We start from the raw sequence: 26,406 nt of genomic DNA, 5'->3' as shown, positions 1-26,406 counted from the left end.
CCCAACAGATGGGCTCTACTCCTTCCCATTACATTCAGTCCTGTACAGACCAGGCTGAACATTTAAAAGGCCTACCTGACAAATGTGCTATAAACGAGAGTATTTTAATTGCTGGGTAGAAAGGTCAAGTGCAGTCCTGAGCAATGGCATACGTGTTGTCCCCTATCACATAGGAAAAAGTGTAATTTGTTCTGTTCTTTAAAAAGTTAGATTTCTAAATCCATTATTCCAAAAAGGATTTGACTTCGATGCTTAGGAAGGGGATGGAACCTACAGACGGAGACTCGTGTCCAGGGTTTGGGACCAGCCACGGACCTGGAACACCCTTTATTTTGTATCCATTGTCTTCTGCACTGTGTGGACAGAAGCCAGCCACCATGAAGGCAGGAGAGCGGGCGGTTCTGCAATGTAGCGAACAGACTTGCCAGACAACAAATTCTTTTATTTGCCATTGAAGAGCAACGTGGGTATCCAGAGGTAGGGTGCTACTGTCTGATCTGACCTCCTCGCTGGGGCAATGCCACAAAGGCTTTGTTGTTCAGTGGCTGTAGCTACAGCAGCTTCTCAGAGATAAAAATAGGGGTTTCTACAAAAGACTTATGTGAGGCTGACTGGGGAGAGGACGACTAGAATGGAAACAGTACCAGGGCACTCAGCTTCCCTAACCAAGTTCAACGCTGACACGCATCTCCCTGTGGTGGAAATACCCAAATATCAAAGAGTTAAGATTATCCGCCTTAACTCCTTTTCAGTATCAACAAAATTTGGGGATTCTTTTTAGGAAAGTGTCTAACTTTTGTTTAAGGAACAGGATGACGATGGCAGACATTTAAGGCCATTTATCTATCAGCTCTGTCTGCCCTTTGACTACCTCCCCAACGTGGTGAGACAGACTATCTGACTTCAGGCTATTTCCAGTCCTCCCTGGAGAGGAAACACTGTGCACACAAGTTGATGGCACTGCTCTCCACACGTTTTCCTCAGGAGTTCCACAGTCAGGGCAATGGTGACGGCTAGTCATCCACAGTGATGTTTCGGAAAAGGTACGCCATGGACTCCCCATTGTGGATTCTCCGAATCGCTTCAGAAAGAATCAGACTGATATCCACGGTCTTTATCTTGGGACACTGCAGCTTCTGCACCTCGTGAGGGACAGTGTTCGTCACCACCACCTAGTCGTTGCAACAACGGAAGAGAAACACCGTTACTGATATGTCCCCAATGTGGTCACCCAGAAAAGTCTGTCCCCCATTCAGTTCCCGCAGCCCAAGTTCCAAACTATGAAACCGTATTCTACCGAGTACAGTTTTTACAAACTAAACTTAACTGACTTTACACAGGAAAAAGCTTACATGGTTCAAATCATAAGATTCTGAAGGTCATGGTCTACTTATGCAGAAACGGTAAGAGCTGGAAGAGCCCAAGAATCCCAGTCTGGACAGAAATGCTACCACAGTACCGAGCTGTACTGAAATACGAACCATCCCCAAGTACATAAAGCTGAAAGATGAAAACAGACATCTACTCCTAACTATACATCTGTCCCAACACACTGCTGGCCACCAAGGCCACTTCAGAGGTCCTCCAGAGAGGGGTTAGACAACATTGATGGAGCCATTTTATTACTGACAGAAAAGAGAGCAGCAAATTCTAGGCCCATTAAACACAGACAGACCTCGTCAATGGAGGACTCCTCGATCAGGCGGGGGGCCTCCGCAGACAGGATACCATGAGTGGCCATGACGTAGATCTTGTAAGCACCTCTCTCTTTCAGGATCTCCGCAGCAGCAACAAAACTTTCCACATCATCAATAATGTCATCCTGTGGAGAGACCAGAGTTAGCAGTAAGGGGCTGCCCGCCATCTCTATACACACACACCGCTCTGCTCTTCTCTGCACTTCGTTTCAGAGGTTCTCCAGCTGGAGATCAGAGCTCCCTGCCGGGGCCCAAGAAAGAACACCGGGCAGTGGCAGCAAAACCGTGTGGACCGTGCCTTGCGTGGCTGTTGGTACAAAGAGCTGCAGAGCCTGACGGTCACGCGTGACATGCACAGCTAGAGTTCTGGACTGCCAAGACTCGTTTCCCTGTTCCACATTTCTGATTAATCAGACATAGCTGGTGTCCCATTTACTTTTTTTCAAGACAAAGTGAGAGGACAAGAACACAGAAATAAAGCGAGCCATTGTAATCAGGCCCGGCAAAGGCATTTAGAGCTGGGAGCAAACAGTCATGTTGAAGTATGAAGAAAGAGACACCTGCTCTCATTAGTGAAAATGGAACCGCTCATCTTTAGTTCCTCTCGTGGCTCTAAAGCTAAGGTTGAGTAGGTCAGCTACTCTGATGGAACCTAGACCCCTCAAGACAAAGTTTATTTACTGGGGGTTGAATTTTCTTACGGGAGATCCTGTGCTCTTTTCACATCTGTAGGTTATAATAATCCCCAATTATGTTCAACTACATAAAAATTTCCTCTTGTCCTAAAGGAGTTTGGGTGAGAAAAGGATAGATGGATCCATTTAACTCCATCATCTTTACTAGAAATAAAATCCCCACGTGGACAACCTACGAAGAGCCAGCACTGTCACCTGTGCACGCAAAGGACGACACATGACCATACCACTATGATTGCGATGCGCCCGCCAACATCTCCGACTACGGTTATCGGTGGCTTCTCTTTGGCCATCATCACTAGCAAAACAAAACAAACCACAAAAGCCCAGTTAGTCATGTGTCACTAAATACATATAATTGCAACCCCATTCCCTGGAAGTGGTGGAAAAAAATTATTTAAAAAAACCAAAAAACAAGGAAAAACAAAGGGCAACCGGTCCCCTCCTTCCTCAGGAGCTTTGTACTATACTGTCGCTCAACAAACCTTGCTTTGCTGCCCACCAAAAAATAAATAAATAAATAAGGGAAAAAGAAAATTCTCCTAAATGAACCTGGAGTCTCTCAGAAACAGGTTGTCTAGAGCAGTGCTGTTTGGAAACAGGTGAACCATGAAATTTTATATTTCCAGAAGCCACATTAACAAGTAAAAAGAGGGGTGCCTGGCTGGCTCAGTCAGTGGACCAAGCGACTTTCGATCTCAGGTTGTGGGTTAGAGCCCCTGCTGGGTGTAGACACTATTTAAAAATCTAAAAAAAAATTTTTTTTAAGATTTTACTTATTATTTGTCAGAGAGAGAGCAAGAGAGCGCCCGCGCACAAACGGGGAGCAGCAGGCCGAGGGAGAAGCAGACTCCCCGCTGAGCAGGGAGCCCGATGTGGGGCTTGATCCCAGGACCCTGGGATCATGCCCCGAGCTGAAGGCAGACGTTCAACCGACTGAGACACCCAGGAGCCCCAAAAATAAAATCTTAAAAAAAAAAAAAAAAAAAGTAAAGAGGGGCGCCTCTTTGATGATGAACAGAATTTTATTACTCAATCAACATTTCCCGATTTCCCATCCCAGAAACAAGGGCAATTTTTTGAACTTGGTCAGTCAAAAAAGCTCTGCATGTAAATGTCACCTAAAAGAGGGAGAAGATAAGCCACCAACATTAGAAAAGGCTTCCCTAAATTCTGTCTTAAATTAACCCATGTGGGGGGCACCTGGGTGACTGCCTTTGGCTCAGGTCATGATCCCAGGGTCCTGGGATCGAGCCCCAAGTCCTGCTCAGCGGGGAGCCTGCTTCTCCCTCTCACCCCCTGCCCCCTTCCCCCCTGGCTCATGCTCTCTTTCAAATAAATAAAATCTTTTTCTTAAATTAATTAATTAATTAAACCATGTGGGTAGATGGCTGTGTTGACCTACCCACTTCTCAAAGAGATGTGGTCCCTTTTCTTGACCATTACCCTTTGTAAAAAGAGAAGAAGACTGCAAGCCAGTATCCCTCAACAAAGACCAATAACAATTCAGCTCTGGTTTGATGAGGAAAACATGTCACAGTGCTCCTGTGTACTTTTCTGTAACTCTGCTTCTCCCAAAAAGCTTCTATCGGTTTGGCATGAAAAACCACAGGCATGGCTGGGATAGAGGCTTAAAAGGCTTTTAAAAAGCAAGCATCTCTCCCAGTATGTCCATCCTCTGCTCGCTACTGGTTTTAGGATATGGATAAAACCGAACGTACAATTTGGTGGCTACTAAAAAACAGAAACAGATTTTATTAATAGGGTTGAGGGAATGAATAGTACCTCACAGGCTAAAAAGAAAAAAGTCCCCAATTTTCTAACAGGTTGCCCCCCAAATAAAACACTAGACATTCATTTTTCAGTAGAAGCAAGGTATGTACTGGAGATAAAGATAGAGTGCTAAAACTACCCTCTGTTTAAGATTCTGTTCCCTTTCTTCATTTTCTCAAACAAAACCCAATCTGTTTAAGAATAAAATGAATTGTGCACCATTACTTATGGCCCGAAATCACAAACTACATCAACTTACTATAGTGAAAATGTCAATTTATCAAATGACCTCAAATCTCGAAAGAAGTAGGAAATTATCGTTTGCTTTTCAAGTTGGCATTTTCCACGTACAATAATGCTGCATTCACCACCATACTTAAGTTTTACACACTCTTTTACTCTCTCCCCAGAGTGAATTAACCAAACCTGCCCCTCTTAGAATATAGGGCAAGAAAGACCAAGAGGAATTACTCACTCCTTACCCATTTTGATTTTGGTCTGTTTTTAGTTCCATGGAAGGTCAAATTTTATCAACAGACTGACATTAAAAAGAGAATAAAATAAAGCGTCCAGTAGGACTGGAACTGAAATTATTTTCAAGCTCATGACTCTATCCACATGCAAGCAAGTCAAAACTTACATTTAATAGATGCTCAAGGAGCTAATGTCTGTTTTCACGTTAGTGGTGAAAACCACACCTTCATTTGTAAAATTAACAAGCCAGGAAAATCAAGCCGAAGAAGGTGAGACTCTCTCCTTTTTGCGATCCAAACTCTTAATTTTCACCACTGTGGCAAGCACTGAGCAGTGTTTAGAGAACCACTGACATGTAATCCTTTCAAGTTCATTAGATGCCCTTGCCATCACGATGGAATGAATTTTATCTTATAGAACAGAAATAGTCCTACAACTTCCCTTTCAATAAATTACTCTGAAACAGGGCTTCTCAACTTTGGCGCTCCTGACGTTCTGGACGAGGTAACTCTGTTACACTGGAAGGACGTTCAGCAGCTTCTCTGGAGTCTACTCACAAGACGCCAGTGGCACCCTCCCTCCCGCCGGGTGGAGAGACCAGAAACGCCTTTGAACATGGTGAAATACCCTCAGAGGGGTGGGGCCAAACCACCCTGGTTGCGAACCACTGCTGCTCTGAAAGCACGGGTTCCAGGAAGATAAAACAGCTCATCTTTCTAAAAAATGCCAAGATTCCGAGAGTGAATACTGTTGGTCCTGTCCTAGCGCTCCAGTATGTTCATCCTCATCACTATTTTATTTATTTGAGAGAAAGAGAGAGAGAGAGTGCACGTGTGCATGCGGGCAAGCAGGGGGAGGGGCAGAGGGAAAGAATCACAAACAGACTCTGTGCTGAGCTGGGAGACCAACTGGGAGCTTGATCCCACGACCTTGAGATCATGACCTGAGCCAAAACTAAGAGTAGGTCACTTAACTGACTGAGCCACCCGGGCACCTCTTCATCCTCATTACTATTCTTTTTAGGATTCTATTTATTTATTTGAGAGAGAGAGAGAGAGAGCACGCATGTACAAGCACAAGCAGGGAGGGGGGCAGAGGGAGAGGGAGAAGCAGGCTCCCCGCTGAGCAGGGAACCTGATGTGGGACTCGATCCCAGGACCCTGGGATCATGACCTCGGCTGAAAGCAGATGCTTAACCAATGAGCCACCCAGGTGCCCCTCGTCCTCATTACTATGAAGTAAACTATTAAAACATAGTGGAAGCATAACTGATCTATAAATATAAAGCATATTTCATTCGGAAAGTCTAATTACACAAAACTAGCATTTTTAGAACGCATTTCCTTGGCCAAATCTGTAAGAAGGAATCAGAGAATGACCCTACAGCAGCTGTCGAAGTTGTAACGTAAACACACCAACATGTCTGTGAGGGAACACACTGCCGTACGCCACCACAGAAAATATGACAATAATTTGGCAGTATCTACCAAAATAACCTTGGACCCAGTAATTTTATTTCTTAGTCTTTATCCTGTAAATACACTGAGTCGCTTACAAAAGAACAATAGTCAAGGTTAGTCACAGGGAGTAACGAGTGGTGACTGAGCGCACACTTCAAAGCCCACTTTTTGGTCTGTAAATACCACTTTCCGCTAAAGGAACTGGGGCCGCTCGCTGGAATGACTGATTCCAGGGCTAGGAAAGTACAAGATAAACATGGAACAGCTAGTTGGACCAGGAAATAAGAAAGTATCAAAAAATGACAGGAACATGTCAAAAGAACGCAGGAGGGGCTTGAAGGGGCTCCCTTTGGCCAAGTCTAAGGCAATGTGAACGTTACAATAAACAGCAGCAACGGATCAGACCACTCTGAATAAATTAAGACTCCATGAAGCCATTCTGACGTAACTGAACGAATGAAGAGGGAAGAAGGGGAACTGGAAACAGCAGCACTTGATCACGATCACAGTAATAACTGATTCAACCGAATATGAAGAAATAAACAAGCCTCAGTAAAGGGCTATTCTATAGAACAACCGGCCTGTACTCTTCAAAAGTATCAAGGTCGTAAGAGACCAAGAACAGAGGATCCGTTCCAGATTAAATGAGACTAAAGAGAAAGGTCAACCGAGTCCCATGTGTGATCTTTACTGGGTTCTGGGCCAGAAAGAAACGATTTTCCTTTGCTCTGAAGGACACAGTGGGACAACTGGTAAAATATGAATAAGGTCTGCAGATTAGGTAATAGTATTGTAACAACGTCAGTTTCCTGAGTCTGATAATTACACTGTGGTTACGTAAGAGAGTATGGTTTTTAAAATATTTACTGAAGCATTTAGGAATACGGAAAATTATGTCTACAACTCATCTCAAAACGGTTCAGAAGAAAAGACTATGTATATAAATGTTAAATCGGGGGCCTCTGAAGAGTAGAGAGGAATTCTGTATTATTCTTTCAACTTTTCTCCAAGATAGCAATTTGTTCAAAATAAAAAGCTTCACTCCAAACCCCACTTCCCCTGGCTTCCCCGGCTCCTGGCTGTGTCTCAGTTGCCTTGCTGGCAGAATGAGGGACAACACAGGTACCTACAAGATTGTGTGAAGACGAAGCCTGAAGTTCTGCTACAGAGCTAAGAAGACCCGTGACACATAATAAGGGCTCAAAAGATGTTTTCATTATTGGCGCTTTTTTATAGTCAAAGACCAGAAAAACTCTGCATGTTCATCAACAGGGGACTGATTGAGAAAATTATTGTCTATCCAAAAATAGAACACTTATGAAACTGTAAGAGACCGAGAGATCTGAAAGACTGAAGACGAAGGAGTTCTTGCCTGAGAAAAGGAAGGGACAGAACAATGTGGTTTAATATACTACCGCTGTGTGAAAATAGAGGAAGAGAAATACGTTATTTGCTTGCATATGCATAGAGCCTCTAAGTGGATATAAGAAACCGACTACACTGGGGATCAGAGTAGCTGGAGGGGGGTAGGGAGAGAAAAGTTTAGGCGGGGTAGGAAAGGTTTTCACTGTAAAGAATTTCATACTTTTTAAATTTTGAAATATGGGACTATATTGCCTATTCAAGAACTTTGATTATGAAATCCTCAAATAAAATAAAATGCTGCAACACCAAATATTTAAATTAAAAGTTTATTACTTGTTTCTCTTGTATAAAAACCTCCTTGTAAAAAAACTCTGAAAAGAAGTGATGGAAATTTGGTAGGGTAAAAAATCAGAATGTTTACACCTTAGACAGGCGCCTATCTCAAGTAACCTGTCTGAGGTATAACCATTCTGGTATTTTCCCACCCTATTAATCTCTATGATTCCGAGCTATGGCAAATAGATACAGATTCTAAAAAGAAATAATCTCCTTCCTCTAAAAAGCATCTTCCAGTATAGAATGCCAGTTGTTACCACTCAAACTCCATGGAAATAAACAGCCTCCACACTGCTGGATTAGTAACAATTTAGTCATGGGGCGCCTGGGGGGCTCAGTCAGTGAAGCGTCTGCCTTCGGCTCAGGTCATGATCCCAGAGTCCCAGGATTGAGCCCCACATGGGGGTTGGGGGGGGCACAGAATCCCTGCTCAGTGGGGAGCCTGCTTCTCCCTCTGCCCCTCCCAGTGCTCCTTCACTCACACTCTTTCTCCCTCTCTCTCTCGCTCTTTCTCTCAAATAAATAAATAAAACCTTAAAAAAAAATAAGAAAATAACTTAGCCAGGTATCAGGTCAAAGGGTTATATTACTAAAATAAGTGCTCAAAGTTACCTGGATCACCAAAGCCTGGTATACAATCAATGGTTACTATCGCCCAACTTACCAAAATATAAAAGCTTAAGATTTCACACCTACAGCTTTTTCACTAAAGCTAAAATCATTTCATACTCTCTGAATGCTAAGTGCTACCCAGATTAGTTCAATTGTCCTTAAACAGTCTGCGAATGTAACGCCATCTTCTTTTACAAAAGGGGAAATCAATGTAATACCATTCAGTTATCTAAAAATACCAAGATGGGGCGCCCGGCTGGCTCAGTTGGAAGGGCATGTGACTCTTGATCTCAGGGCTGTAAATTCAACCGCCTTGTTGGGTGTAGAGATTACTTAAAAATAAAAATCTTTAAAAAAATAAATTTTTAAAAAAGATTTTATTTATTTACTTGACAGAGAGAGAGAGACAGCCAGGGGCGCCTGGGTGGAACAGCGGTTAAGCGTCTGCCTTCGGCTCAGGGCGTGATCCCGGCGTTCTGGGATCGAGCCCCACATCAGGCTCCTCCACTATGAGCCTGCTTCTTTCTCTCCCACTCCCCCTGCTTGTGTTCCCTCTCTCACTGGCTGTCTCTATCTCTGTCGAATAAATAAATAAAATCTTAAAAAAAAAAAAAAAAAGAGAGAGAGAGACAGCCAGTGAGAGAGGGAACACCAGCAGGGGGAGGGGGAGAGGAAGATGCAGGCTCCCAGCAGAGCGGGGAGCGTGATGCGGAGCTTGATTCCAGGACCCTGGGACCACGCCCTGAGCTGAAGGCAGACGCTTAACGACTGAGCCAACCAGGTGCCCCCAAATAAAATAAATTAAAAAAAAAATACCAAGGGGTGCCCGGGTGGCTCAGTTGGTTAAGTGTCTGCCTTCAGTTCAGGTCATGATCCCGGAGTCCTGGGATCAAGCCCCGAGTTGGGCTCCCTGCTTAGCGGGGAGTCTGCTTCTCCCTCTCCCACTGTTCCTCCCCTTGCTCACGCTCTCTCTCGCTCACCCACTCTCGCAAATAAATAAATAAAATCTTAAAAAAAAAAAACCCCAAAACAACAACAAAAACACCCAAGATAGCATATATCCATATACGTATTAACTCCTAGCCATTCATATTATTCAAAACTTTCGATTTACAAGTGAAATAAAAACAGAGCTCATCTTACACGGCAACTCCAAACCCGGGTGGACAGTAGCATTTTTGACCATTGGGGGAGAATGGCGACCGTCATCCATGTCCAGCTCCGTACACTGAGCTTCTCCGTGGATCACAGCTAACCCCAGACGGAGTCTCTCAGCGTATGACTGGGCCCTATGAGAAAGTCACCAAGAAACAGGGAAATTCACGGGAAGAAAACCCAAGTGTTGCTATCTCATCACTATCAATCATCAAATGAAAACATCATTCAAACATCTAGGGACACGCAAATGATTTAGACAAATTAGAAGATGAGGCCCAGGCCAGAATGTAAATGCCTCAAGAGGTACAGGAGTTGAGATGTGGGCCAGCATCTCATTCTAGATGATTTCGGTTCTACCCTTTGTCCGATACTTTTAACACTCATCTTCAGAAGATGGAACTTCGTTCAAAAAGGTCTCTTAAAAACCACTGCCTGAAAAACGCTCATAGCCCTCTGTTTTCCTTTTCCTGAGAACCTGAAGGAAGAACTTCCTTTTCTCCCACAGGAAAACCAAGTAATTCAGGGACCGCCTTGTATTGTTTAGAGACTAGCGATAAAGCCCTGGTGGGGAACAGGACAATAACGTGGGGGGAAGCTGGAGCCAATGAGCTTTTCCAGGCCACATGACGACAGACCCTGAGATCCAAAACAGCTCATTTTGACTTGAGAAGCACCCAAAAGGAATTTTTATGAATGTCCAACTTACTTACCTTTTGGCAGCATCAGGAGACTTAGCCACAATGACTGCATTCCTGTAATTTGGAATCTAGATTTGAGGGGAAAATAAGAAAATACTGAGAAGTTATCACAAAGTAACACCTGGGTGCTGGTATGACACTTTTTCCTCTCATAACAATGATCCATACTAGCAAGCAAATAACGCTAGAATTTCATGGACACGTTTAAAACTTAATACTTAACAATTAACATCATTGCAAAAGTACTGCTACTTCAAGAAGACAAAAAATAATTACTTCTTAACACCGTCACTTAAGAAAACATAAGCAAATTGCTAAAGATACTTAGAAGGAAATCCATTTTTAATGTCTTTAAAAAAATATGATCCTCCAGGCCTACATGCTGACCCTATCTGGCTGCCTCAGGCATTGAGACTTAAGGGAAAGATCATCCGATGTGCCTTTCAATATTGAAATCTGATACCAGAGAAAAACTACATAGGGTCTCTTTTGAGGACAATGGGGTGTTTGCTGGTGGCTCCTCACTTCTTCCTGGATATACTGAAGCAGGAAAGGTGAGGCTCTAAGGTTGTCCACGGGAAAGCTGAAAAAGCCTTGTATTTCCTTTTGATGAAGATCCATAGTGATAATGTGAGTTAAACCTGAAATTTTAAAACAAAAAATTACAAAGTTCACCCCTACAAGTTAATGGCTACAGTGGACACAAACTAGACGCCCACTCCTGTTTCCTAACCGAAGACCGAAAGCAGGGGATGTACGGTGAACAAGCACATTAGTTGCAGACTTCATCCGTAACCTTCACAACACTTAATGAGCTAAAGAATGTGGTCAAGCCTCATGTAAAAGAGCCTACAACCTTCCACATGGACAGAGAGCTAAAGCCGAGAGAAAAGTGCTCTCCCCTACTATCATGACTAGCTTGGTCCTGAAAATTAAGAAAAATCAGGCAGAAGCAAAAATATGAATATGGAATTAATAAACACTGAAGAAGTAATGGGTGTAAAATATTGTAAGGCCTTGATTAAAGAATCTAGGAAGAAATGTTAAAGGCCTGTGGCTGCAGCAGAAGGAATTAGAACGCAAAAGCAAAGTAATACGCGTATTAGAAGAAAAATCCGTATCGAAGAGTTTGGAACAATTTCTAAACGTCATAAAACGATGAGTCAAGAAGTACTCTTATAGAACAATAAAGACATACTCTTATAATCAGTTGTGCTGAACAAAAAAAGGTACATGTATAAAAACATTGTAAATGGACAAAGGTCACTGCAAACCTTCCAGAGCAAAGAACCAGTACTACCCGTTCCTCCCCAAACACTGCACATTTTGAGAGAATGGAATCCACATGTTTCTCAGGACTTGAATATATATTAGAGTTTTAAACACGCCAGGCAAATAAAATCCCAACTATTATCAAATGTTATTACATTTGACTCACAGGCCAGAAAGTATGTTACCGCTACAAAAACACAGAATAAAAGCAATGAGAATGAGCTGCTCTACAGAAAGACAGTCAGAGGAGGGTAAAAAGGAGGATTATATAAACTGGAGAAGCAGTTTTTAAGAGAAAAACCCAGTTTTAATATTAGGTACATCAACAGACTCTAGCTAAGAACAAGGCGAATACGAAAACCTACACCTGAGGCCCAAAAGATCCCGTACTGACACCAGGATCGCAGCTAAAGTTTTCATGAGAAGATGAGATGGGACAGAATGATGACAAAGTCCAGGATTAGAGAAGAGACAACGTCACTGTCAAGTAAGACAAAGAGGAAAGGAGAACATAAGAGTTTACACCTTGGCTCACATATCCTAACCAGAACCATCAAAAGGAAACAGGAAGAAAGGGATTAGTGAACCACACTTCAACAGAGGGCCCAGATGAGCAGAGTCCTAAGGGACAGGGCGGGAACCCCAGGGCCTGTGTCCACACTCACCTGCTTTCGCCAGCATGGACGCCAGGAGCTTGCACACGATGGAACCCCTCTTCCTCATCTTGCTTTGCTTGCTGTAGGGGAAGTACGGGATGACTCCGATTATGTTCCTGGCACAGGCCGTCTTCAGTGCGTAAGCCATGATCAGTAGCTCCATCACAGCTGTATTCACATCCCTGAAACAGTAGAAATGTGTATTGGGGTTAGTTTCACTTATTCACCGTTAAAAAAGATTAAAACGTCAGCATTTCAACCTGCGCTGCCAAGATGGGCGTCGTGGGCCCTTTGTCATCACACCAGCTGGTGATGGCACCTCACAAATCCAGGGGAAAGCTTATCAGCTCTTCTTTTGAGCTGTGGTTTTCATCCGCAGTTATGTAAATCCATAGTCCGGTTATCCACGCTCATCTTTGCCTGGATCTTCTGTCAGGGACACGGTCACTGGGGTGGTACGTGAAACAGACGTCAGCCGCTGGCCCGGGCGAGCCAACACCCGCTGACACCGTCGCCGGGACCGCAGGCTCAGGCCAGCCCACTAGGCCCTCGCTTCCTGTGAATACCAAGAGAAACCCACCGCCCTCCTCCTGAGCTGCCAGGGCCAGAAAGGATTTGTTCTCTTTGTTCTTCATGGGGTAGAGGGTAGGGGGGAGGATGGACGGGTCTTGGGACTCAGTTTTCAAAAATCTCATCCCTTTTTTCTCAAGATACACAGATGCCCGACAAAGATTACCCAGAGAGACAAAGAAATATGAATCTGGAAGATCTTCAAAGGAAAGGCTACTTCCGACGTTAATGAATGTGGACTGCTGCCCTTTGCCACGGCTGATCGAGCCCAAGATGGGCTCTGCCCTTACAAAAGGCAAAAACCGTAGGGCGGAAGGAAGCTCATCAGGGAGGCCACGAGCTGAGTGCCTTGTGTCACTCTACCCCATGTCGCCTGCGAAGGTCTGAGACTAGAGCCAAAAGTGGCCCTAACAGGGTCCTCCCTGAGTTTCAAGGAGGTGAGTTTTCAGAGAATGTGGCTCTTCGCTCAGGAGGGCAGACTGGGGAGGAGACGCAGTGGACCCCGCCTCGGGGATGGGCCTGGCAGATGCCTCCTTAGCCCAAGCTTGGAACAGACTCACCCAGCCAGGGACGTGAGTTCAATGACTGCGGTGAGGTACCCTGCCCAGGGGCCTCATAACCCAATTCAGACTACTCTCCCCTATCCTCCGAGGAAAAAGAAAGAAAATGGTGAGCGTCTTGAGGTCCCTCAGGATGCTGTTCCAATACTCAACCTTCCCTCTCTAGCCTCTTCCCACTCCTCCTTGGATTATCCAAGAGTTCTCAAACACCCCCTCTTTTGGGCCAGGAGTGGATCTCCCTTGCCTTCCTGAGGAAGAGGATCATTTCCCATGTCTTGGTGTCTGTCTACGCGAGGGGTAGACTCTCGCTGTCAGTTCCTGAATTGTCCGATACGCAGCAGTGGTGCTGCCCTCGTTTAGAGCAAAACGGAAAGCTTGCCATCAACACAGCAGAGACTTCATAATGCTTCAGTAGTTAAATGAAATACTCATCATGAGATTGCTTTTTAGCCTGAAGGACAGAGACCATTTCCTCCCGGTCTCCTCCGGTTTGTTTTTCTCTCCCTCCAAGACTGCCCATCTTAGCGCGCCTGGGAGTGAGACACTGCAAAGACCTCCTTGGCCTCTGACGGTGTTTTCCATGTCCAAATTCAACTCAGGGAATTCCCAACCTCATCTTTGTAATTTGGATTTTCTGTAAGTATTCAGGCTTCTGTCATAAAGGCATTTCTCCCAGGGGGGTAGATAGAATTGATTCAGGACTTGACTTCAAAACAACTACGACATTTCTTTCAGACTGCTGACAGGTTACACTATTTTCCAGTTGTTTCCTTCCTCTGAAATACACTGGAGCATTTTTCCTCCTTATACTCTCAAATTAATAATGTCTCAAGTCTGGCATCAAAAGGTTAGAGGACACACAATCTTCTGGTAAAATCAGGACAAAACACTTAGCAAACACTCTTAGATACCTGGGAGTTCATTATGCCTGGTCAATTTTAGTCTAGTCATACACTCAACAAATATTTACTGAACAATGTGAATCAGGCACTGTGTTAAGTGGTGGAGATAAACTGGCAAACAAGGCTGACCACATCTCAAGAAAATGCCAGAGACCCACACTGGACCCCTGCGGTAATCCTGTGTCCCAAGAAGGAGCACATCTAACTCAATGCTCTGCCTCCCAAAGACTTTCATACTTGATTCCACAGGGGGGAGTGTGTCCCTCCCCATCACATCACCTAAAATGATGCCTTGTAGGTCCTGAATGTTAAGCTGGGAGGCTGCACAGTACCTGGAGGACAGTGTGTAAATAACTCAGGAGTCCATGTCTGGACTGAACACCGGGCATCATACACACTATAGCAAAAGTCCTCTTCTGCATACAGACTGTCTGACGACGTTAGAAATACAATCAGCGGGGCGCCTGGGTGGCTCAGTCAGCTGGCGTCTGCCTTGGGCTCGGGTCATGATCCCAGGGTCCTGGGACAGAAGCCCTGCATCACATTGGGTTCCCTGCTCAGTGCGGAGCCTGCTCCTTCCTTTTTCTTTGCCTGCTGCTCTGCCTACTTGTGCTCTTTCTCTCGCTCTCCATCAGATAAAAAAAATAAAGTATTAAAAAAAAAAAAAAGAAATACAGAGCTTTCTTAACCTTCCACTGGTGTGACAGTGTGTGGCAGTATAAAAGCTCCACTGGCCGTGGTTTCTTACGTCAGATCTCAATGCAACAATATATTTAGAGTTGAAGTTAATTTCATAGATTCTGGAAGAGTATCTGTCCAGGTGGTGGGCTTTTAGCTGGCTTTGTGACAGCATTTGTAACACACAACCACAGGCTACAATGAGGTTTTGATAGCACACCGCAAGGTGGGCCCAGGTAGTAAGATGTTATGTAACAAGATGAACGATTTCGGAAGGGCCTTGATTTCAGTGTAACTTTCCTTTCATTAATTACTAATTTCTGCCATATGAGGTTTCATTTTCTACTTTTTCCTCTTCCTAATGACCAATGCCAAGGGATTCAACATCCTCCAGCCCAAGGCTAAGGAAAGCCTCCCACACCCCACCCCTTTGGTCAGGAAGGCGACAAAAGAGTCTTTGTCACATTGGCTTTCTCCATTCAGTGCCCGACACTAGACAAACTGGACACCAGGCAGTTAATCTGTGGGCTAGCAGGGTGAAGAGAAGTTGGCTGGCAGCCTCTGCTTTGTTCATCTGTTCCCGAAGACTGTTCCAAGTACAAGCTGGCTAGTTCTCGTAGCCTTTGTATCTAAGCAGGACAATCTTAATTGTTTACCAACTGACTTGTTTTTCTTTCCCCTAAGATAAGGACATCCTATATTAAATTCGACCCTTACTGTGCTGTCATTTTTTAAAAATATTTTGTTAAATTATGTTATTCACCATACAGTACATCCCTGGTTTCTGATGTAAAGTTCGATGATTCATTAGTTGCGTATAACACCCAGTGCACCATGCAATGCGTGCCCTCCTTACTACCCTTCACCGGCCTATCCCATTCCCCCACCCTCCTCCCCTCCAAAGCCCTCAGTTTGTTTCTCAGAGTCCACAGTCTCTCATGCTTCACTCCCCCCTCTGATTACCCCCCCTTTCTTTATCCCTTTCTTCTCCTACCGATCTTCCTAGTTCTTATGTTCCAGAGATGAGAGAAACCATATTAGCACTATCATTTTTGATAGACAAAGACAAATGTGAGGAAACAGACATGGTCTATATACATCAATTGAACTACGCAGGACTGCAAAGACAGGCCAACACCATAGATAGAAGTCCCGACCACACGGTGATGGTGTAGGATTTCCCCGACCCCCAACCCCAAGAATTAATCATCTGCCGCAAATACACATGTGCTTTTAGTGACCCTTCTTACGTTACATCAACACGCTAGAGCTTGTAACATAAACAGGGAAATTGTCCTTCAAGGAACACTTGGTAAGCTTCATTATCCATTTTACTTCCTTCCCTTGCTCAGTATAATTGGAAGCTCCTCGGGTATCACATTTCACTCAGGCAACATAATCGCTTCCTTCAGAATGGCTTTCTGCCATTTCCAAATAACTAAATTCCACCCTCAACAATCAAAAATTTACCGACCGCAGCGGTCGAGAGACAGGCTGCGAGCTCTGAGTGGTTTTGGAAGGTGAGCCCGGCCCGAAGCTACTCCGGCAGCACAGCAACAGGAGTGAGGACAACGCGGCCCTACCCTTCGCCAAGGACAAAAGCCAGGGTGATAAGCACAACACCAGAGGGCGGCCCAAGGCATGTCCCAGCGCCCTCACTACCCGCATTTTACTCCCAGGCAAGACCCTCAGGTCTTCCCCTAACTTCCAAGATGCAGCATCAGACAAAGCACGAGGCAAGAAGAATGCCGTGACCCGGAGGCAACCAGCACAAAACCCAAATTGCTGGAGGACTAGAGGGCGCCGCACCTACCCATACTACTACTTACACCCAGCAATTCCGCTTCCTGGAATCTTCCTACGGATCTCCGGATCTCCGACCTCCGCTAAGCACAGACAAAGAGCACAAGCGTGCAGGTTTTCGCCGCAGGCACCTCTGTATAGGCTACTGATGACCGATTCACCACCACTACCACCCCGGGGGGGGGGGGGGGGGGCTGAACTTTCCATCCCTCTTAACCGCTGGTGGGTCTGGTTGGTTCCTGGCAACCAGCCCCCATGTGGAGCCCCCTTCTCCCAGTTATCTAGGCTGAAACGGGGGTTGTTAAATAACAAAAGACACCTTTATTGCTCTTATCCCTTAGGAAATTCCAAGGATTTTAGGAGCTCAGCACCAGGAAAGGAAAACCAAATACATATTTTTCTTTCTTTTTTAATTAATTAATAATTTAAATTTTAAGTAGGCTCCACGCCCAAAGTGGGGATCAACTCACAATCAAGAGCTTCACGCTCTTCCAACTGCGCCAGCCAGGCTCCCCACATATATACTACCTCTTAAAAGTCACATTGTCCCTGAGGCTCACAATAGCTTCCAAGCCCCATGTGGTCTACCGACGAGATGATACACGAAAGCGGGCGCACACTGCTGGCATTCAGCGCCATTCTTATTACTGACAGTCTCAGGAACCTACATTAACCAAGGCATGAAGGTCTGCGTTTTTCATAGATACACATAGCCTAACTACCCCATTCCCTGGGAGGGGATGAGAGGAGATAATCCCACGTGGAAGGTCACCCTCAGGTAGGCTAGGATTTCCCCTAAGGGAAGCGGTGGCAGATGCTATCTACAATACAGCTAGAAATGGGCCACTGTGCAAAAAAATACAGTGCAATCAAAAGCTAATGATGTACTATATGCTGGCTAATTGAACATAACAATAAATAAATAAAAACATACATACAGTGCAAAACCTGTCTTGATGGGTACAAATCAGTAGCAGTTATGCACTGCATCTAAAGACAAAAAGCTTTTTAGCAGAGCGGAGCAGACGTGCACTGAGCCCAGTGGGTCTGGAGGTAAGGAAGGTATTTTTCCCCTGGAGTGATCTAAGCTTGGAGGGGAAGATCAATAGTACAAATGTGACAGACAGAGTAGGAATGTCAAAAGCCTACAACTGGATTCTGGGAAGGATTCAGTTTAACATGCAAACGCATTTATAGTGAAAGAAAACTCAACTGTTCACATGATAACAAAGTGAATTACATCACTAAGATTTTTAGAGGAAAAGGGACACTAAGTAGAGCTCTTACCTGGGTATTGTCTGTATAATGAAAATATCTTGGCCCCGAACAGATTCTTTTATTTCAACTCTTGTTTCTGAAAAATTAAAAAAGTTCTATAGTTTAAGAAAAGCACTTCATGGGGCGCCTGGGTGGCACAGCTGTTAAGCGTCTGCCTTCGGCTCAGGGCGTGATCCTGGCGTTCTGGGATCGAGCCCCACATCAGGCTCCTCCACTAGGAGCCTGCTTCTTCCTCTCCCACTCCCCCTGCTTGTGTTCCCTCTCTCGCTGGCTGTCTCTGTCGAATAAATAAATAAAATCTAAGAAAGAAAAGAAAAGAAAAGAAAAGAAAAGAAAAGAAAAGAAAAGAAAAGAAAAGAAGGAAAGAAAGAAAGAAAGAAAGAAAGAAAGAAAGAAAGAAAGAAAGAAAGAAAGAGAAAGAAAAGCACTTCATGATACAGTACTTAGGCAGCATTTCGAGGGAGTGGAGATTAATCTAAACCAACACTTCATCCAGTGCACCAAAACAAATTCTCAGTCGATCTCAGAATGACAAGTACGTATGCAACAAATGTGAAGCTAAAGGGAAAATAAGCCAAAAATACACCAAAAGGCAGAAGTAATACCAACCGGTCCACAGAAAATCTCAAGTTTCAAAAAATAAAATCCATCACCAAAATAAAGATGACAGTCTTGGGGAAAAGTCTACAGCAAATAAAGAGGTCAAAGGTTAACATCCTTCTTTCAACAAATGCCGAGGTCTCCTGTGTGTCAGGCCCTGTCCTTGGGATCCCAAAGGGGAGGATGTGGACCAAGTGGATGAAGGCTGATTCAGGAGAGATGACTCAATGCCAAAGGCTGGCAGACTTTCAGGCCGATGTGCCAGAAAAAGACCAGGAGATGGGGGCACCTGCCTGGGTCAGCCGGGTGAGCAGGCAGCTCTTTATCTCACGATCAAGAGTTCAAGCCCAGCGTTGGGTGGTCGCGTAGCCTACTTAAAAAAAACAAAAAGAGGGGTGCCTGGGTGGCTCAGTCGGTTGAACGTCTGACTCTTGGTGTCGGCTCAGGTTGTGATCTCATGGGTCGTGGGATCAAGCCCTGCATTGGGCTTCCTGCTCGGTGTGGAATATGCTTGAGGATTCTCTCCTTTTGCCCCTCACTCCACTCGTGCACACTCTTGTGCATTCTCTCTCTCTCTCAAATAAATACATCTTAAAAAAAGAAAAAAGAAAAAGACCAGGAGAGAAAACAAAGGGGTGGGAACAACGGCCTCATTGCAAGCTGGAATGTGTACGAGGAAGGGAGCATGGAACATGCAGAGATATTGGGAGCAGAGCGTGCCACACGGGGGGCTACCCAGTTACCTGCTCGGAATAAGGAGGAGAGAGGTCAGGCCAGCAGGCGCCAGACCATGTAGGAGTCTGGACTTCATTCTAAGGGTGACAGGAGAGCCACTGGAGGAATCAAGGATGGGAGGGGGTGTGATCTCTGGCTGCTGAGTGAAGAAAACCGGAGGGCGACAGTGGCAGCAGGAGACTGCCCTAGTTGGTTTTGACGGAGTCCCGACAAGCAAGGACAGTAAGCCGGAAGAGGGCGGCATCGGAGGTGTGAGAAGCAGTCAGACTGAAGGTGTATTGGTGAGTCACAGCACACATGCAAGATAGGACGGACGATAAGCAGTGAGTGGGCAGAGTTCAGATCCCAGAGGGCCCGTGCGAATGCTAAGCCTGCAGGATTTCAGCAGTGGAAGTCAAAAACATTTCCATTTTGGAAACACCCTGGTGGAGGTGAGTAGGATGACCTAGGAAGACTGAAAATGGAGGTAGGAAGGCCTGTTAGCAAGCTACAGCAACAGCTGGAGGGGGTGGGGAGAAGAGACCTAGAGCAGTGACGGAAGGATTGAGAAAAAGGTCTTCATTTTTTTTTTTTAAATAAAGATTTATTTATTTATTTTAGAGAGAGAGCATGTGCCTAGATAGGGAGAGAAGAGAGAGAGTTTCAAGCAGACCCCCAGCTGAGCACGGAGCCAGAGGCAGGGTTCAATCCCAGGACCCTGAGATCATGACCTGAGCCAAAACCAAGAGTCGGGAGGCTAAACTGACTGAGTCACCCAGGCGTCCTGATAAAGGTCTTCATTGAACCACCTTCTCCTCTAGTGCTTATTTTCAGGAGATTCCCAAACGCTATCACAATAAATTAAGATCGTTATTGCTAAATAGACTAGCTTACCTATCTGCATTCACCTTTAGGGTTTTTGTTTTGTTTTTTGTTTTTAAAGATTTATTTGAGTGAGAGAGAGCGGGAGCGAGCAGAGGGAGGGGCAGAGAGAGAGGGAGGGAGAATCTCAAGCAGACCCCACCCACCGAGCTCAACTCGGGGCTAAATCTCACCACCCTGAGATCATGACCTGAGCAGAAATCAAGAGTGGATACCTGATGGACTGAGCCACCCAGGTGCCCCCACCGTTAGGTTTTTAAATACCAACACCTCCTGTCTTGGCAGTAAAGTTTCTAACGTCACCAAGTAAAAAGTTACTAAGTATGGGGACACCTGGCTGGCTCAGTCAGAGGAGCATGGGACTCTTGATCTTGGGGTCGCGAGTTCGAGCCTCACATGGGGTGTAGAGATTACTTAAAGAAATGAAACTTGAGGGGCGCCTGGGTGGCTCAGTCGTTAGGCGTCTGCCTTTGGCTCAGGGCATGATCCCGGGGTCCTGGGATCGATTCCCACATCAGGCTCCTCTGCTGGGGGCCTGCTTCTTCCTCTCCCACTCCCCCTGCCTGTGTTCCCTCTCTCGCTGGCTGTCTCTCTCTATCAAATAAATAAATAAAATCTTTAAAAAAAAAAAAAAGAAAGAAAGAAAGAAAACTTGAAAAAAAAAAAAAAACAACCAAAAACCAAGTTACTAAGTGTGGAAGCTGGCTGAAGGATATCTGGGGGCTACTTATAACACGCATGGAATGTATAACCTCCTGGGCGTAAGTGCTTTCCACTAAACTATCCATTAAATTATCTTTCCCTTTTCAAATACCTTGGTTTTTTAGATCCCTGGACATCATTATGTCTTACTAATTTATCATAGTTGTATCTCAGAAAGAAAAAAGGAAGCACAGAATCATAAACCTAGGCTTTCAACTTTGCAAAAATAGCTCCAAATTATTTTCTATTAAGTTGTCTTCACAGGGCACTCTAATCGGAAGTACGTGGCCCCACTAGGGAGACTGATGATGCAGCATTCCTAGGACACCGGCCATCAACAAAGTGCTTTCAAGCATTATCATTAATGTTACAATTTTCCACAGAAATGCAGACGGCAGCAAAAATGGGTTATCAACCCAGAATGAGAGTCTACAAGAGACTTGAGAGAAAAATTTGCAGATCAAAGAACTCAAAGATGGTTTTTCAATAAGTCATTACTACCTGGTACCAGATTGCTCTTGAAGCCAGCTGAGGACCTAATGAGACAGATATGTGTAAAAGGTATTTATCAAGTGTAGCCCAATACAGAAGAAAAAACATATTCTCTACATCTCTCCTTTTTTCATTGTAAAATGACAGGACGTTTGCATTATCTTGGGAAAAGGGGAAGGGGACTAAGAAAGAGAACAAAGAAAGAAATCAAGACTTGGAGGAAGTAGAGAGAAATGACTTATACCTGATGTTAAAGAGAAAAATGTTTCTGTGTTGCATGTAATGTCTGCCTTTTAAAAACATGTCTGTTGACTAAACATAAAGAACAAAGAATGTTTAAGAAACCATTTTAGGGTCGCCTGGGTGGCACAGTAGGGTCGCCTGGGTGGCACAGCGGTTAAGCGTCTGCCTTCGGCTCAGGGCGTGATCCCGGCGTCATGGGATCGAGCCCCACATCAGGCTCCTCCGCTAGGAGCCTGCTTCTTCCTCTCCCACTCACCCTACTTGTGTTCCCTCTCTCGCTGGCTGTCTCTATCTCTGTCGAATAAATAAATAAAATCTTTAAAAAAAAAAAAAAAGAAACCATTTTAACTCACCTCCATTGGTCTCTTGATAGACCACAGATTTCCCCAATTCAGCACCAAGACGCCTAGGGGAGGAAAAAGGCAATTAAGAATGTTCTTTTAACAAAAAACCCTCCAGTTCATATGTATATGTTTAACAAACAACTAGGCCAGCATTCTTTCCCAAAAAACAGAAAGTTCAGAAAGTTTAACGCATTAAGAACCACGGATCGGATCGGCTACCGCTCCAGAAGCAGCTTCAAGTACCCAGCATCCTGTGACACACTGCTCTTGCCGGGTCCGCGGCCAAAGCTTCAGGTCTAGTTCACTGTTTTCTGAATCATAACAGTCTTGCAAAATCATTCCCAAACAAACGTGGTTATTACCACTAGTTCCAAAACCACAAGCCAGAGGTAAAGGCCTCAATCGTCAGAGGCATATAGACTTCAGTGCCATTAACCAAATGCAGTGTGAATCTTGTTTGGATCCTGAACAAACCAAGTATAAAAAGCCCTTTTTGAGAGAGTGAGGGAAATATGAACAAGGACTTGATACTAAATGATATTAAGGAATTAATGGCATCAAAGGTTTTTGTTTTGTTTTAAAGATTTTATTTTTAAGTGAGCTCTACACCCAACGTGGGCCTTGAACTCATGACCTGGAGATCAAGTGCTGCACGATCCAGGGACTGAGCCAGCCAGGCACCCCCGTGGTAGGTTTTTTTAGTTATCAGCTAGCATTACCACTTTCATGAGTGGAATCTGTTTAGAAATACTCCAGCCAGGTGTGCAGTGGAGCAGCGAGCAAGGACTTGGGGTTTGAGGCTCGTATGGAGGACTACCGTGGCTTTCACTGAGGCTTTGACAACACCTCAGAGGCAAGGCCTTCTGGCCAAGCATCTGCCATTTCAGACTGTTGAGCATTCTTGTACCCCGGTGGGTTGCAGCTTTCTCTTGAGTCTGCTGTGGCTGAACCAAAAAAAAGAGACATATGCAGATTTCTACAGAAATCACAATTCCATGGTAGATTTTGAGATGAAGAAGGCTAGTATTGGGGCACCTGGGTGGCTCAGCCGGTTAAGCGGCTGCCTTCAGCTCAGGTCATGATCCCAGGGTCCTGGGATCAAGCCCCGCATCAGGCTCCCTGCTCAGGCGAGAGCCTGCTTCTCCCTCTCCCTCTGCTGCTCCCCCTGCTTGTGCTTTCTCTGCGCCTGTCTCTCTGTCAAATAAATAAATAAAATCTTAAAAACAACAACAAACAAAAGAAGGCTAGTGTCTTTTGGAGTGCAAAGTGATGTTGGAACATAAAGAATTTCTTTGGGTTGTGTTCCATGGAAATTTGCCACTGACCTGTGTTCCCCAACTATGAAACATGAATCCTGGGGTATAAAATATTTCTCTTGATAAATAAACAATTAACAAATAGTGTACACAATATAAACAAACAAACTTATTCCAGTCAGGCCTACAACAGAATACTATTCAGCCTTAGAAAGGAATTAAATTCTGATACATGCTATAATATGAACCCTGGAAAAATTATTCTAAATAAAATAAGTCAGACACAAAAAAAACAAATATTGCATGATTCCGCTTATAAGAGGTACTTAGAATAGGCAAATTCAGACACAGAAAGTAGAACAGAAATTACCAGACACTGAGGGGGAAGGGATTGGGGAGTCAGTTGGATATGGAGTTTCTGTTCAGCATGATGAAAAAGTTCTGGAAATGGATGCTGGTGACAGTTACACAACACTATAGATGTACTTAATGCCACTGAATTATACACTTAAACATGGTTAAATGGTACATTTTATGTATATTTTACCATAATTTAAAAAAAAACTCCTTAGAGTGCCTGGCTGGCTCAGTCAGTAGAGCATGTAACTCTTGATCTCCTGGTCATGAGTTCAAGCCCCATGTTGGGTATAGAGCTTACTTAGAAAAACAAAACTACAGCCAAAAAAAGGTGAGAGATGGTTAAAGTAAATGAAATAAGAGTAACAAAAAGCTGCTAAATTGAAGCTGGATGAAGGATAGTAGAGGTTAATTCTAACACACGTGTAACTGGGAATGGAACCCACCTAACTTTTTTATTGATTAAAGTGCATAACCAAAAAAGCCTGAAAGTCCCTGCTTGGAAATTCAGATCCAAAAACAATCATGGAAATAAAATATCACAACCTCAGGGACCTTCAAAATTTGCCTGGTGGTAAAGGCCTTTTTTCAAATAAAATCTTACTCAGGAACTCCAGATATGAAACAGATAAAGGAAGTATTTACAAATATTATTTACAGTAATTTAAAACATTTCTGGAACAAGGTAGGGAAGAACCTAATATTTAAAAAAGCAAAACCATTGACCTTTTAAATGTGCTCTCCTTCCTCAGCAAGGTCACTGTGGTAAAAATTTGACCCAAAATAAACAAATATGAGCTTTATATTTAAAGTTAGCATTTTAGTTGGCCTCAAAAAGCCAGACATTTATCAGGGGTTAGAAACAGAAACTAGGCAGTAGATTGCAAAAGGATTTACTCCTCTGATCTCACTTAAAACTCCAACTGAAGAGAACATAGGTATTACTACGAAAATATGACCAAACTTTCTCTTCTACATTTCCATCTAGAATCTAGAAACAGGTACTTCCAATTATTTATCAACTCTGAAAAATCCAGAGGAACTCTAATGTAAATTGTTTAAGATACAAAAATGACTTTGGGGCGCCTGGGTGGCTCAGTTAAGCGGCTGCCTTTGCCTCAGGTCATGATGTCAGGGTCCTGGGATGAGCCCTGCTCAGCCGGGAGTCTGCTTCTCCCTCTCCCTGCTCGCGCACTCTCTGTCAAATAAGCAAATAAAATCTTTTTAAAAAAAAAAGACTTCAAATGTTAAAAAAAGAAACAACAAGCTATTCATTTTATATCTTACATTTGTCCCAAGTTTATCTGGAAAGGGCTCCTAAGGCCCTTCCTTTACATCAGAGCTCTGGGACTCTCCAACAGAGCCAACTAGAAAGGAGGTATTCTTCAGAGGGCCACTGTGAGCCTCTGCTCTGTTACATGCTTTATCTACATTATTTTGTTCATGCTCACGATGTTCCTGTGCAGTAGATAGCACTGTCCTTATCTTACCAATGAAATGCAGGAAAATCAAAGTACTCTTGCCCAGTGCCACAGGGTAGTAAGGGGCAAGACTGGGAAGGCATCTCAGAGCTGTCAGACCCCAGAAGCCACTTGAGATCACAGGCTTCCTTGGGTTAAAAACACACGGAAAGGCAAAGACTTTACTTCAAATGATGGAATCTAAAGTCGACTTAGGAAAAACGGTTAGACTTACCATTTCCACCAACTCAGACCAATCTGTTCCCCTGGAGCTGCCTTGTTCTACGGCCCTCCCCTCCACCTCTGCTTCGTTAGTGCCTCCTGCGCCTTCCACCGGCAAGGCCCTGCAGCCGCCCCCCCCCCCAGTGCCGCCGCCCCCCAACCGTAGTAGTCCCCTGGCGCCGCCAGGCCCGGTCGTGCGTGTCACAGCTCCTGGACCTGCGGGCCTCGGGCCCACCGGGGAGACCTGGGAGTGGCGACGACCGGTCTCCGAGGTCAACTCTCACCGTGGGACAAGAAGCCGCACCCAGAGCCCCCCCGGCCAGGCGTTCCCTCCGGGGGTGACGGCTGCCTTCCCCCCACCCGGGAAGTGGGAGTGGGGCGAGGGAGGGCGAGCGGTGCAAGGAACCCGGCGCGGGGAGAGGTCAGAGAGTCGGCCGAACGCGTCCCCGCTGGAGAAGGGCCACCCGCAAGGGTCGGTCCGGCCCAGAACCCGCAGGACGCGGCCCGGGTGCAGGGCGACGCGGAGGGAAGGGGCGTCGGGAAGCCCCCCGGCCAGGGCCCGCCCCCGCCCTCTTACTCGGTGATGCGCTTGGCCAGCTCGGTGCAGGCGGCCGTGGAGTTGGCCGAGAAGACTCGGTAGCCGGTGCGGGCGGCGTTCATGGCCGGGCGGGCGGCGGGGCGGGCTCGCGGGGCGCGGAGGGTCGAGGACGCGGAGAGCGGGGGCAGCAGCAGCAGCTTCTTGGGCATCGTCCGGCCCGAGGCGCGGTTACGGCCGACGGGCGCCCGGAGCGGCTCTGACCGAGGCGGCCGCGAGGCTGGGGGGTCCGTCTAGGGAAGGCGCCGAGACCCCAGGAACGGGAGGGGAGAGGCCCGAGACCCTCACGGTCCCCGTACCCGAGGCCGCCAAGGGCTGGGGCGGAACCCACGCTCGCTGCGACCAGCGTATCAGCCACCTCAGAGCCGGCGGCGAGGACACCGCCCCCTCTGGGACTCTGCGAGGCGCCGGCTAGAGCGTCCCCGGAGCCGCCATCTCAGATGAGGGCAGGGTGGTGGGCAACTCTTCTAAAGTTTGTCCTGCCCAGGGAAGCCTCACGAATCTCTCCGCCGCTTGCTTTTGTCGCTCCCACAGGAGCTCTTTTGCTCTCAT

The 26,406-nt window shown here is 45.4% G+C and overlaps 1 protein-coding gene across 1 annotated transcript; it reads right to left on the bottom strand.

Annotated features, from left to right (window-relative positions):
• Positions 1-421: 421 nt before the first annotated feature.
• Positions 422-26,037, bottom strand: PRPSAP1 (phosphoribosyl pyrophosphate synthetase associated protein 1). The gene is made up of 10 exons (XM_026484088.4): positions 25,837-26,037; positions 21,974-22,026; positions 17,997-18,063; positions 12,206-12,378; positions 10,794-10,909; positions 10,281-10,336; positions 9,556-9,701; positions 2,620-2,690; positions 1,676-1,822; positions 422-1,172 (listed from the first exon to the last, which is right to left on the bottom strand). The coding sequence occupies exons 1-10, from the start codon at positions 26,004-26,006 to the stop codon at positions 1,014-1,016; spliced, it is 1,158 nt and encodes a 385-aa protein (XP_026339873.1). The 5' UTR covers positions 26,007-26,037; the 3' UTR covers positions 422-1,013.
• Positions 26,038-26,406: the final 369 nt, after the last annotated feature.

Source organism: Ursus arctos, unplaced genomic scaffold, assembly GCF_023065955.2.
Source record: "Ursus arctos isolate Adak ecotype North America unplaced genomic scaffold, UrsArc2.0 scaffold_24, whole genome shotgun sequence".
Classification (NCBI taxonomy): Eukaryota; Metazoa; Chordata; class Mammalia; order Carnivora; family Ursidae; genus Ursus; species Ursus arctos.
The sequence above is the reverse complement of the archived record's forward strand: the minus strand, read 5'-3'. Positions and strand labels throughout refer to the sequence as shown.